The sequence below is a fragment of the Tauraco erythrolophus genome, chromosome 11 (assembly GCF_009769465.1).
Source record: "Tauraco erythrolophus isolate bTauEry1 chromosome 11, bTauEry1.pri, whole genome shotgun sequence".
NCBI classification, from domain to species: domain Eukaryota; kingdom Metazoa; phylum Chordata; class Aves; order Musophagiformes; family Musophagidae; genus Tauraco; species Tauraco erythrolophus.
Window position 1 is genome coordinate 15516492 of NC_141475.1, and position 13863 is coordinate 15530354.

The window sequence follows — 13863 nt, forward strand, 5'->3', positions numbered from 1 at the left end:
ACAGCAAAACACTCTCCCTTTCCAACTCCAATGAGATGCGACTGTTGCTCCAGGAAGCACGACTAACGAGGGAGCCGGCAGGACAGCGAACGCACCCTGGTTAAGGCCCCACGACTCCATCAGCTACTGCGGGGAGGGACGTGGCAGTTCCTGCATCCCACTGGAGACATCCAGTGGATGTTTGGAGTATGGCTACATGGCTCCTCTTCCTATGGAAAGCAGTGCAGGAGCGCTTGTGCTTGCGCATGTACTTGCGCTGGCAGCCCTCCAGAGAAGACGGGGATCAAGTGCTCCAACACAGCCGAGGTGCACTTTGGTATTGGGAAAGTGCCTGCAGAAAATCTGCCTGGGCACTCGGGAAAGGCTTCGAGGTGGCAATGGCCGTCTTTAAAGAGGACGAGCTAGTGCAGTGGCTTGGCTCTGTGGCAGGAGGTGGCTTAGTAGGAGGTGCAGGATGGAGTCATCCGGTGAGTGCAGTGGTCTCTCTGTCTCAACCAGTGACTCCAGCACTGAGTTTTCTTGGGGCCGGCACTGGTGTGGGGATGGTGCCAGTGCTTTTACTGGTAGCTGCTGCTGCACCACATGCACACGCAGGAAGCACCTCTCCTCCCTGTCTTCCTCATATACTCTCAGCCCCCACACTAAGTCCCAACCTCACGCCTCCCTCCACATACTCTTTTGCTGCACACCTTCATCGACAAGCGAGTCCCTGAGCCTCTGTATCCCCAAGAGCACATCTGGACCTTCTTTTCACACTGCTGGCACTTTTCCACCCCCTGACCCACACGTGAACTGCCTGGTTCCCTAAGGCTTTGGGGACACCTTGACTAGGTGGCCCCTGCCCACCTGCAGCACTAACAGGAGTGGGAAGCCCCCAGCTTGCCAGGGGCATGCATGGCACTCGGCACAGCCCCATCTGGCTCCTGGTTCAGGCAGCTCTCCTGCTCATGGGCAGTGGCCAGGAGCCAGCTTCCAGCTCTGCCTGCACACAGGCACTTACGGACTCAAAATCAATCCCCAGTTGCTCTGTTGCATCCCGAGGAAGTTCTTCCACTCCTGTACAACTGTCCTGGCACGGGAAGTTTTAGCTCTATTCCATGTGAAACAACCATTTGCAAGAATAATTACGGCTAGGAATGTAAGGTATGACATCTGTTTTCAGAAAAATTCAAGTTAATTGGATAAAGCATCTGTTGTGTCACTCCAAGTCTCTTTACACTGACATACATGCCTGGCTAGTATCCCTGGGGCGCAGCACAGATAAAAGCGTTTTTAACACTGTCTAAACTAATCATTCCTAAAATCTCCTAACTTGTTTGAATGAAACTCGCTATGAATGGTATCTCTGTGCTGTTTCATACTGTAACTATGTGTTGAAACAAAGTCAGAGCATTGACCACTGAATTCATGTTATTTATTTTCTGTACAAAGTAAACTCCAGCTTAGCAAACGCTTCGGCTTGTGTTTCAATGCAAGGCATGTGTGCCCGGGCTCAGTGGCCTCAGTGCAGCTATTCACGGGAAAAGCCAAACACATCTGCCAGTGTCTCTGCGGTCTGCAGCCTGTGCGGAGGGATGTGACTTACTCTTTCAGAAAAGGGATTTTTAAAATCCTCCTCTGACCTGTGGTGTGAGATCGAGAGGCTCAGAGATGGGGGTTGGAAACACTGTGCTGGCCCTTGGAGAAGTCTATCAGGGCCAAAGTGCTGCCCTCAGATCCAGATCTTCCTGGTGCATATATAAAATATATATAAAACAGCCTCACAGCATAGGAACAGAAGCTATGTCAGGGTCTGAGGCCACCCCCAAACTCCATGTGATTCCTGAACTCCTGGTAGCTGATACAAGTTGCTGACTTGGAGCCGGCTCCAAACTGCTCCTGCAGCAGAAGACCCGCATCCCTGCTGAAGGGCTCCCTGCTCGGCTGGCAGGACAGCATAATCTGCAGATTTCTGAATTGCATTTCTTAATGCACTAGAGTCTGTTCTCCCTTTCCGTGAGCAGAGCTGCAGTTACCCACACACTATAAATCAACATTGTGAGGAAGATTGTGTAGGTTGTATGTAGGTCATAGAAAATATAATTGTGTAACTGCATTAACGCATTCATGAGCTAAGGTGCTGAAATATGGTTTAGCTGCAGAAAACAGGGCTGTGGGCTTTAAATAGCCTTACTTGGGCATCTCATGGACAGATCTGGTGATGCTGTGAGCAGATCCCTGGGCCTCCTCCAGGAGAACAGAAAGTCCCTTTGCAGAAGATGCTGTCTAAGAATGTTTAATGACATTTTTTAAAGCTTTTACACGTTTCAGTATGCTGGGGGCCACTTAAGGAGTCCAGAAAAAAGCATCATGAATCCATGGGAGAACGTGGGAGCTATCCTCTGAGAAGCGGGATGCAGAGCATGGCAGCAAACATCGGGGTGCCTGCCAGGGCTCAGCCCGGCGGGGCGCAGACGCTCCCGTGTGAGGGGGAAGCAGCAGCCGGGGCCCTCTGTGGCACCCCCAGCCCAGCCACCATTCACCACCGGGGCTGCGGGACTCTGGTATCAGACCGCGGGATCTGCTCCCGCACCCCGGGAGGAGTCCTGCACTTCCCTCTTCTGCTGCGCGCTTCCTCGCTCCTCTCTGTGAGAAGGAAACCCAGCTGAACGCCTGCCCTGCCCGGTACCTACCACGTGCTATGATGACCTGGCAGCAAAATAAAACTTAAAATCTTTACCTTATTTAGCTGTGTAAGGCTGACCCTGATGCAGGGCATTTTTGGGACATACTGAAAAGCCAGGATTAAGTGCACTGCTTGAGCTCTGGTTTTTACGGTGAGCACATCTGCAGGGGTGAGGTGTCTCCAGACCAAAGCTTTATCGCTGGTCCAGCTCTGGCTTTGCAACGTAGTTCTGTCTGTAGAGACTTGCCTGTTGTCTCTTTGTACCTCTTTGGCCTTGTTTTAGTTTGCTCCGTTTTTTTTTTTTTACTTTCAGAAAAGAAGAGATTTCCCTGGCTCCTCTCTCCAGAGACTTGGACCTCAGCAGCAGAGCCAAGCAGGTCAGGGAGCCTTCTAGGAGCCCAGCCAGAACCACTGCTGGCCCTGCGCAGCAGGGTTTATCCCTTAAATAATAATATCTTTTTTAGTATTCTGACTTCTTAAATCTCTCTCTTTGGTTTCTTCTGTTTTGAATACATAATCAGATAATTTCCAGGGTGGAGAGCTACTCACTAATTGTATATACATGAATCACAACATCTTTCGTGCACTTGCCTTGGACTGAGTTCCCAGAGGCCAGTTCACGCTTCCAGAGTCTGTTTACTTCCTTTGGTGTCATAACTGTAATTTGAAATTTTACACCATTTTGCATGAACAGATTTCAAAGCACTTTCTGCCACTCCTAGAAGCAGAGGAAAATTCCCACCTGCCTTCCCTTTCTCTGTCTTGTCTCCTGCATGTTCATTTTTGTTTCTATATACATGTGGCAACTTGCCTGGGCAGCCTAAAGCCCCATTTCCTTTAGAAGAGGGAGAAAAACAACAAAAATGAACTTGCAGGATCAAAAACAGAGAAAGGAGGGAAGGCACCTCCCGAGGCAGGAAGAGCTGTCCATGCAAACAACAGTGTCTTTGTGCTGGGAGTCTCGGGACTCCCAGGATATCCTGGGTCCCAGGATATGATGCCTCAACACTGCAGGTCCCGCAGAGAGGCTCCAGCACCGGGGCTTCAGAGGCAGCAGGCCTGAAGGCAGGATCTGTTCACGCAAAACGGTGCAAAATGGGGGCCGCCGCGCCTCTGCAACGGACAACGGGCCGCGCGAGAGAATCCCGGCGGCACGCGCCCCGCGCGCAGCGCTGCCCGACACCGCGCACGGCGCGCGCCCCGCGCGCCGGGCAGCCGCACCCGCCCACCCGCACCCCGGCACGCGCTGTGCAGCTCGCGCCGCCTCGCTCCGCGCGCGCTTTGCACCCGCCGCTGCCTCCCCGTGGGCGCGCGCGCTGCCCGTACGCCCCGCCCGCACCCGCGCCCGCCGCGCGCGCGGCGCCGCAGCGCCCCACCCTCCGCGCGCCGCGCACGCACCGCGCGCGCCTGCCCGGCAGCTGCGTCGTGTCCCGGGAATGCGGGGGAGGCTTCATTCCTGCGGGAAGCGCTCCCAGCGTGTCTGGTGTGTCCCCCTTTGCCCCAATTCCCCCCCTCCCCAGCTCTCCTCCTTCCTGGCTCCCCACCCCTGCTCCAGCTTCCTGCCCTTTGATGTGCCACCCCTCCTCTGCTCCGGGGCACGAGCTGCTTGCCAGGTGGAGACGGCTTCTCCCCACCCGCAATTAGGGGCAATTATAAGGTTACACTTCTCCCCCAGCCCTCGCTGTGGTGCACGTGGAAGGTGGACGGGCTCACGAGCAGAGTCCTGCTCCAGGCTACTGACTGGCAGGACGTGGAGCAGGACCTGGTCTGTGCAAGCCTGCAGGCCAGCAGTGCCGGGAGGTGCTGGAGGTGGGATGACAGGAGAGTCCTGGCGGTGCTGGGGATGGGGTGGCCACTGAACACATCCTGGCCTGGTGGCCCCGAGCAGGGACTCAGCTGCAGGAGCCCAAGCCTGCTCCGCTCCAACACGGGAGCAGCAGATACCTGGGTGCTTCCTGCCCTGGTCAGGCGGAGCCCAGAAATGTGCCCCTGGGGAAGGTGCAGCCAGCGCTAGCGTGGAGACAGGTCCCAGCAGCTGGCAGTGAGCTTGGCTGTCAGCTCTTGTCATCTGTGCTTCAAGCTGTGCCTTGGCACTGTGGGACGCCCCTTGGCTGGCAGCAGCCAAGCAGAGGAGTGGGGCTCCACAGACTGCAGCCCCCGGGCTTCTGAAGATTCCACCTTTGGCTGGAGGTGGGACCTCCATGTCTCCTATTAAGACACAGGTTTGCTTCCACTGCTGTCGGTGCTGGCTGAGAGCGAGCTGATGGCTACAGCAGATCCCACTCCATGTGCCATCCCTGCTCTCACTGGGGTTCAAGGAGTGTCAGCTCTTGGTGGCTCCTGGCCTCTCATCTCCTGGCCAAGTCCCAGGTGAATGCGTATTCCTGCAGCAGGTTTCGTGGAGCATGGCTGGGTGAACGCCTCATTGCTCCAGTGTGACCTTGGCTGCAGGGTGCTGGGAGCCAAAACTGCAGTGCCCGGCCACCTGGGCACGTCTCTGGCAAGGCCAGCACTGCAGGGCAGCCCTTGGGTGCTCGCAGTGCCTGGAGGCTGGAGCCAGTATGAGCCCCTCATGCTGCAGCAGGGTGAAAGGCTTCATCAGAACAGTTCCATCCAAGGACACAATTCTGCCTCCACAGCCAGGGAGTCCTCGCTCAATCCCACAGGAGAATGCTCCATGTGCAGATGTGGGTGCGTACACAGGCCTCCACGTGCTTGTCCTCATGCACACTGAGCAAATGCTCTGCTGTGGCCAAGGCTGGCCATTCTGCAGTGCTTTCCTCCCTGTTTGCTCTGCAGGAGCAGAGCAGGAGAAAAGATGAGCTCACTGGTCCACTGTGTGCGTGGGATCTCCCCTCCGCAGTGCACTATGGCATGGCAGCACTCGTACCGTTGAGGTCAACGTGTCTGTTGAGGGGTTTTTCTGAGTTCTAACCTGTTTGTATCCCAAAAGGTGCAGATGAACATGGGGCTTGCAGAGGGTCTGCAGGACACCTCTGGCTATGACATGGGCAGCCAGAGCAACCTCATCAAGGACACGCACATGGTGGCTGCCAAACCACCGAGGGAGCTGGGTAGAGACCCTGTGTGCTCCCCTGCCCCGTGCCAGGCACTGCTGGCAGCGCTGCGGAGCAGGTGCTCCCCTCGAGCTCTTCACCCCCTCCAGCACTGCAGGGTCTGTGTTGGATGAGGCATGCACAGCTGCGATGGCCATTGAGGTCCTGGGAGCACCTCAGCTGTGGCCGTGTTTCAGAGCACACCTCGGCAGCACGGCCCCAGTCAGGGACAGGACAGAGCCATTTGTGGCTCTCGAGGTGGCGTTTGGGCAGCCAGGGGCTCTGTGTGTGTGTGTGTGTGCGTGTGTGAGGAAGGCATGCGGTGTAGCGTGTGAAAACACACCTAGAGAGAAAGTCTGAACAGAGATTAGATTAAAGGAAAATGTAATTAAGCACAGAGAGCATCCTGTCTGTTACTCAACTCTCCTTACGTAACTCTGGGACCGGCTGCCTTCACAGATGGCTGCTCTGCTGTCAAAGTCATTTGCTGGGCACCTGTTGGAAAAACTGCCAGGTCAGCACAGAACTAATTGCACAGGCATCTCTCCTTGTAGTAAGATCTAAAAGTCCAGAAGAAAAGTTGCTGACAGGTCTTGCAGCTCCCTAGATGAGCCTGCGATGCCTCCTGCTACTTAATCCTCCTCGTGTACTCCTGCGAGTGACCCAGAGGGTCTCCAGGGCTCAGGTGGCCCCTGGGGGATGAGGATGTGTGTGTCCCCTGGCACTATGGCAATGGCTGCTGCTGGGCCAGAGGGAGCAGGATGGGAGCTGCTGCTGTCCCCAGCCCCTCTCAAAGGCTGCGGCACTTCTCCCGTTTCCCAGCTGTTTGCACCCAGGTCCGAGGCTCTTGGGGGTGGCTGGACCACAGAGAGCTCCGCAGCTGTGCAGCGATACCCAGACACGTGGGGTGCCTTTGTTTGCCTGGGTGAGCAGCCAAGTTGCAGCCCATCTCCAGCTTCGTACCAGCTGCAGATCCAAGGCAGCTGACTGGCCTGCCAAAAAAACAAAACACGTCGAGGACCAGGGAGTGGCTTGTGCTGGCGCTGAATAATGATAATCCCAGCACGCTTATAAAACGACGAGGCGAAGAGCTTGCCACAGAGCTGTTCCTTGCAGCCCTGGTCCTCCACAGAGCATCACTCCGCCTCATCAGCCAAGGTACGTTTCTGAATTAAGAGCTTCAAAATGGGAGCTGCGTTTGTGTTCGCAGCGGGGCCAGTGCTCTGCGGCTGGAGATGGGCTGGGCTTTTCTTTTAAACTTGGGGAAAATGCTACCGCTGCTCTTGCAGAGGAGTTTCCGGCCAGGGAAGCAGAGCAGCCCCATGCTTCAGGGTCTGTAGGTGCCAGCCTGCCCCAAGCGAGCCCAAAGCACCTGGGCAGCATCCTGGCTCCAGGGGCTGCTGGGGGGTGAGCAGCACAGCTCCTGCCTCTGCTCCGCCACTGGTGAGCATGTAGCAGAGGGGATGCCGCACCGTGCCCGTGAGGCGCAGGGCTGTAAGGACCTGCTGCAGGAAAACGTGTCCTCTCCCTCCTCACAGAATGCTTTTGGAGGGTCAATTCATGTTTTATTTGATGCTGATTTGAGTCTCTCAACCAACTTCCTCATCCTACAGTGCTGTGTACATCCTGGCACATGAAGACGCCCCTCTAAAGGCAGCTGCGCTGTCCCTCCCGCCGCCTCGCAGGGCCAGGCAGCCCTGGCACATGTGGGGATGCCCCACTCACCACACAAGCTCCTGCTGTGGTGTACACCTCACTTCCATGTCCCAGGGCCCCGGCTCTGCCCTGGCTCCGGAGCATGTTCCTTCTCCTCAGCATTTTATGGCAAACGCCTCCGCATTTCTCCTTGCTTCAGCTTTGCACAAATGACGATGCTCCTGAATGTCCTCGGGCATTTGTTACCCCTGCATCTTGCCAGGTGCAGGTGATGGGTCACTGCCTTGCTTCCCGCAGAGCTGCCAGGCACAGCCTGAGTGCAGGCAGGGCTTCAGGCCATTTTGGGCTGGGAACTTACCTGACACAGTGCCTTCATGCTCTTCTCATCATCTTTTTCTTCTCCGTGTGCCCCTAAGGAGCCCTGCTGCAGACGTCCTGTCTTTCTTGCCTTATTTCACACCAATTTCTACCCCAGGGAGGCCTCAGCTCAGCTATTTTCCTCCTCCCCAGGTCCATATCCCGCCTGCATCCCGGCGCAGCCATGCTGGGCACGGCAGCGCGGCTCTCGGTCCTGCTCAGCCTCCTCGGCTTTGGGAAAGGCCAGATGTTTCACATGGGACCGTGCCCAGATCCGCCAGTCCAAGAAAACTTCGATATCAACAAGGTGTGAAGAGCTTTCTAAAAACCTCACGGCAGGTAGCGAGTTAGGCTAAGCGGGCATGGGAGCAATGGCAAATTGCCTGAGTGTAGGGGGGGTTGGAGGGTCCGGTCTCAACACCTTGTGCCAGAGCTGCCAGCATGGTCTGTGGCCCCGTGGATCCCCATAGCCTCCTGCACCACGGAGGTGGATGCGAGAACAAACCGTGCTGGCAAACAAGCCAGTCTGCTCTGCCTCAGCCCTCCTATGCTAAAAGCATCTCTCTGGACTTTCTTTTATCAGTATTTGGGGAAATGGTACGAGATAGAGAAACTGCCCTCAACTTTTGAGAAAGGAAGCTGCATCCAGGCAAATTACTCGCTGAAGGAGAACGGGAAGTTCAAGGTGATCAACAAGGAGATGCTGTAAGTGTTTGCATTCAGGCTGTGTCCTCGCCACAGCTGTGGCACTCCTGTCACCTCTCTTGCTGTCCTGGGTGGCTATTTTTCTCCAAATTGCCTGTTTCTGGGTCTGGGGGTGCTGGGGGAGGCACTCTGTGATGGCAGTAACTCTGCTGGGATAATGGGCTTTGCTGCGGTTACGGCAGAGGTGTGGGTCTCTGGTTTCTGCCTGTGCTTCCCTGGGGCTCAAGCAGGTCTCTGTCTTGTTGTCCAAGGTGAGCAGTGAGAAAATAGAACAAATGCACATGGTGACTCCAGCATGAAATAGACAGGTCTGCCCCTGGCTGGTTTGTGATCCCCAGTGATGGCTGGGAAGCTGGATGCCCCAGGTCCTGTCCCGGTGGTTTACAAGGCTGGTTACAGGACAGTAGCCACCACCTTGTGCCCCTGCGTGCGGAGAGGTGCCCGTGCCCTGCGCTCCTCTCTGCTCTGGAGTAAAGGGACCCGATGAAAAGGGGCAGGGAAGGTGAAGCATATGGGTCATTTTTACCTAAGCAAATATTTGTCAGCCTTTTTCTGGAGCATTTACCTTGCACTGGCAGCAACTGCTGTGTAAGGGGATCGGCAATTGCTGCCCATTTAAATCAGTGAGCAAAGTGAATGCACCGATTGTCCTCTTTATTATACTTGCTGGTTTGCAATTATCCCAAGCTTTCCTTGCTTTTTGCACGGATAGATGCAGATACTAATTTATCTGCTTCCATCACCAGCCCCAGCTGCCGTGGGGAGCTGCTGAATGAATGAGAGGGAGCGAGCAGTGAATGCAGCACTGTCCCCTGCGCTCCTGGCATGGCATGGGGACTTTGTTCTGGCTCACAATAACAACAACGCAGCAACACATCCCCCGTGTCCGGCAGAGAGCAGCGTCCATGCTGCTCGCTGACCGCGCTGCACTGTCTCTGCAGCCCCGCTGCCAGGGCAGTGCCTGGCGAACAGCTGACCATTTATTTGTGCCTGCATTAATCCGTGGGCGACTGATCTTACTGTTGGTGTCACCGCTGCAGCGGCTCAGTTGGGAAATATTTTGGGTCAGGGGTGCACTGAGCATGGCTCCAGCCTCAGCCCCTTGACCTCTGCTGCTGCCAGCACTGGCTTCTGCCTCCTTGAGTCTTCCTGTTTCACAGGGAAGCATGAAAGTTTCCTGCCCCACAGGCAGCATGCAGGTCTTGAGACATCCAGGGAAAAATGCGATTATAGGACAGGCAGCCCGAGTCATAGGGTTTGCTGCCAGCAGGGCAGTGCTCTGAACCAGCAGCGAAACAAAGCCCAGCTCACCAAGCAGAGTCAGGTAATTTGTGTGCAGAGGAATGTGCCGTGACCTGGAAAAAACACAGGTGATTAAACCAACACGAACATGTGCCTTCCGCAACTGCCAGGAGTTGAGCTGCTCCCCAGAACATCTGAGATCAGTGCTGGGATCATCCTGTCCCACTTGGAGGGGTCTTCCTCTTCTCAGTCACCGTCCCTGTGGCGCTGAAGAGCACCCTGCTGGCAGGGGCACACGGAGCGAGGCACGCTGGGGTGCTGGGGTGGTTCAACCGGCTACGGCATTTGCACCTGTCCCAGGACCTGGTGTGCCTTGTGTGCTGCTGAAGCCATCCCCAGAGCTGCGCTGTTCCTCCAGGGATGCTGTGGTTAGGTGGTACATGCTTCAGCCACCTCTTGGCAGGTGGATGCGTCAGGAGGGATGATTTAGTGGAAGACCAAAAAAAAAAGTGATTTCAAACTCACCCAATTTTACTTCTTGTCTTGTCATTCTCCGTTTAGTTCCAATGGCAAAGTCAACGAGGTCGAAGGAGAAGCCATGCACATGGATGTGAAGGAGCCAGCCAAGCTGGGCGTCCGCTTTAACTGGTGTAAGTGTGTGGCTGGGAGGCTCACAGCCCACCCTGGCCTCAGCAGGGCTGCGGTCCAGGCACCGCAGGAGGGTGCCACCCTGCCATGTGCATCAGGGGTGCAAAACTAGCAAAGCGAGAGGCGAGCCTGCCCTGGTGACTTCATCGCAGCAGGATGGGGCAATGGCGAAGGATTAGCACAGACGCTGTGACCAGCAGGCAGTGCTTTGGTGATACTTACACATCAGTTACAGCAACAGCCCCCCGCAGCGGTAGAGCACTCCTCACCAGCCAATCTCAAAGCAAGACAGATCAGCAGCGTGACTGTCCCTCCAGGTTGTTTCACAGATGGGGGAGAGGCGAGAGAGGCAGCCCTGCAGCTACTGCAAGGGCCAGGAATAGGCTTGTTTTTCTGAACGCAGCAGCATAGCTACTAGCCCACCCTGCCTCTGCTTACAACTGCCTTTAACAACCATCAATAACACGCTTTTTTTGCTTTTTCTTCCCTTGCCAATGGTGTAAGACCCAACAGGGCCTGCCGAGGTGCAGTGCATTTTATTCAGGTTGCACCGCGCTTCCCTCTGTCCCAGCAACACTTGGAAAGTCAGCAGAAGCCTCCCCTTGGCTCCTTTCTATTCTGCTCCCTCACAGCTTTTCCTTGGCTGTTCCACAGCTCTGACACAGACGGGTTATTAGGAGAAATGGGTGGAGCTGGGGTACTTGCAAAGGAGATACAATTATTGTTCATGAGCAGAGCTAGACGCCTTTAAGCACTGCTAAGGCATCACCTGAAGCAGAGTGTGCAACCCCAGCTGTCCTCACGGACACAAGCTCCAGAGAACAGTGCCCGGCACATCTAAGCACATTGGAAATAAATCCCAGGGTGCCTACGCCTGCCCGCTGGAACCCCTCTGCTTTCTGCCTGACGGTTTGAAGCTGGAGGGGTTGTCCCTCATCAGAGCAGCCTGATGCAGAACAGAATTTGGCCCAGGTGGCTGGTGCTGGTGAGATGGGCTGAGCCATACAGATTCCCATGGCCCAGGCGCCAGCTGGCTCCATGAGGCAGGGCACTCCGGGGCAGCGGGTGGTGAAGAGGGAGGTGGTGGTTTGTGTTCCTCAAGCCACCAGTGTCAGCTCCCAGCCCTCTAGCTCCTTCCCGTCAGCAAGCACCCTCACATGGGTACGAGCTGGGCTGGCTTTTGGTGGCCCAGACGAGCTGTTCAGCTCTTAGAGTTAACTTTCCAGCAAGACTTTCCTAGTCAGGGCCTTCTGGCTTTCTCGAGTCCCTCTGGGCAGGAAAAGGAGTCCTGACAGGCTTTCATAAATTATTGCTCCCTGTACTGATCACAATTACACAGCTCAGGAGCAGCACAAGTGGGAGCAGCACAAGTGGGAACAGCACCAGGAGCTGTGGCTCAAGTGGTGCAGAACAGTGCAGAGTCGGTTACCCACAGCGTTCATGGTGCCCTTCTTTCTCCTAGTCATGCCTTCTGCCCCTTACTGGGTCATCTCCACCGACTATGAAAACTACTCACTGGTTTACTCCTGCACTAACATCCTCTGGCTCTTCCACATTGACTACGCCTGGATTCTCTCAAGAGCTCCCGAGATGCACCCAGAAACCGTGGAGCACCTGAAGAGCGTTCTTCAGTCCTACAAGATTGACACTGAGAAAATGATGCCCACGGATCAAGTTAACTGCCCTCCCGAGATGTAACGCCCGGCATGCAGTGACGTAGCGCCAGATCAGCAATAAAATTTGTTGCTTTCTTTATTATCCATTAGAATTTCTCTATGCAACAGAGAAATGTAATAATCCTTTTGCTAACGGTAGTTTGCCAGCCCTGAGTTACTCCTTGCCATCATTCCCTCTATCGCTCTCCCTCCTTTTTTGTCTCGCTCTGACTTTTGCAGGGTAACTGACTGGTTCAGAGCTAATGGGTGAAGAAAAGAAACCCTGAAGTGCAGATGTGAAGCTCTGCTGTTGCTGTGAGTCCTCCAGAATGTGGATGCAAAAGGGTATGAGATGTGATGTGAAAGTATTAGTCCCAGGGGACAACCTGTTGTTGTGTTCCCCCAGGTTTGTTTCCTATTTTTGTCTTGATGCTTCTGGGCCTGCTACGAGTCTGCGGTGTATGAGCCACATCACAGGCACTGCCTTCCCACCGGCAATGCCCAGACACAGGGGGGTTGGGCCTGCAGCCTGGGAACTGAGCCTGGGGGTCTTTCATGGTTTGTGTTGCAGGCCTGTAGGTGTATGTTACTGCCGAGTCAGCAGACCTCCTCGCTAGAAATCAGATCTGGCCCTTGTATTTGAAGTCCGAGAAGCCTAAAACTGTCCAGAAATTCAGCATCGCCCCATCCACAGTGTCTGTGTGTGACCTGTCGCACGTGGGGCTGGTCCTGCATTCCCAAGGGGTCAGCTCTGAGAGTACCCGTAAGCAGGCAGAGATGGGCTGCTCCTTTGTCCTCTCCTCCTGAGGCTTCTTCCCGAACACAGAGAGACGTCAGGCTCTGCCTGACATCCTGCTCACCGCTCTTGTACCTGCCGAGTGCCCGCTGGCACTGCATCTGCCCTGGCAGGTGTTCACTGGGCACCACGACAACTCCGCTTGAATAGCATTGATGCAACTCATTAAAAATTAAATCAAAATATCCGCTTTGGGGCTTTTGTACCTTCCCAGCTGCACAACCTTTTTGAGCAAGCCGGGGGGCTCGGCATGCGGGGTCTGCCCCTCCTCTGAGGCCACGGCATGGGCACCACCGGAGCAGGAATGCAATGCAACATGAGCAACCATGTCTGAAGGGAAATGGTTTGCTCCAGGAGCCTGGAGGTCTTTCCAGCTCTTTGGGTTTGGATGGGTGGGCTTCCCCCATCATCTGAGCCATGCCAGTGACCCCGTGTCGTGGCTTCGGCAGGCAGTGACCCCATATCCTGCTGCTTGCAGTGACATGAAGAAACAGCGATGTGGATGCAGGACACTAAATCTGTAGGAAATTTACATCTGTAGGAAATGTACATTGCTGTGGTGGGACCCCGATGGGTGTGGGTGGGCAGCAGAGCCCTTTCTTGCCTTGGGAGGGCTACAGGGACTTGGCAGGCAGCCACCATTTCTTTAATCTTTGCCAGTCGAGGAGGCTGGGATGGGAGGGAGGCCAGCAGGGATCAGAAACAACTGCCATGTTTAAGCCATTATCCCCTTAAACTTTTAAATCCCAATGCCACAGTTCCTGTCACACAAAATCAAACACTCCACCTGCATCCTCCACCTGGAAGGGTGGTGGAGGGACATGCCAGGATGCTGACAGCTGCGTGGTGGCTCCCAGGTGCATTAGATTTTTGGGGTGGATCATTTCATCACTGCTTCCTATTCCTATTTTCTTCCTCACACGGATGGCGATGCCCACATCCCCTCACAGCTGCGCTGCCAGCCCACGGCCGGGCGGCTGTGCAGGCACTGAGCCCGCGGGGTGGGAACACCCGCTCGGAGGGGGCGGCCACCACTCCTGGATCCAGCCGGGAACCGGGATCCGCAGGTCCTGCGGAGAAACG

At 55.4% G+C, this 13863-nt stretch overlaps 1 protein-coding gene across 1 annotated transcript; it reads left to right on the forward strand.

The window, feature by feature from the left end:
* Nucleotides 1-6814: 6814 nt before the first annotated feature.
* Nucleotides 6815-12027, forward strand: APOD (apolipoprotein D). Its single transcript, XM_009981684.2, has 5 exons — nucleotides 6815-6879; nucleotides 7888-8041; nucleotides 8318-8439; nucleotides 10243-10331; nucleotides 11792-12027. Exons 2-5 carry the CDS (start codon nucleotides 7919-7921, stop codon nucleotides 12025-12027), a joined length of 570 nt encoding a protein of 189 aa, XP_009979986.1. The 5' UTR covers nucleotides 6815-6879; nucleotides 7888-7918.
* The last annotated feature ends 1836 nt before the right edge of the window (nucleotides 12028-13863 follow it).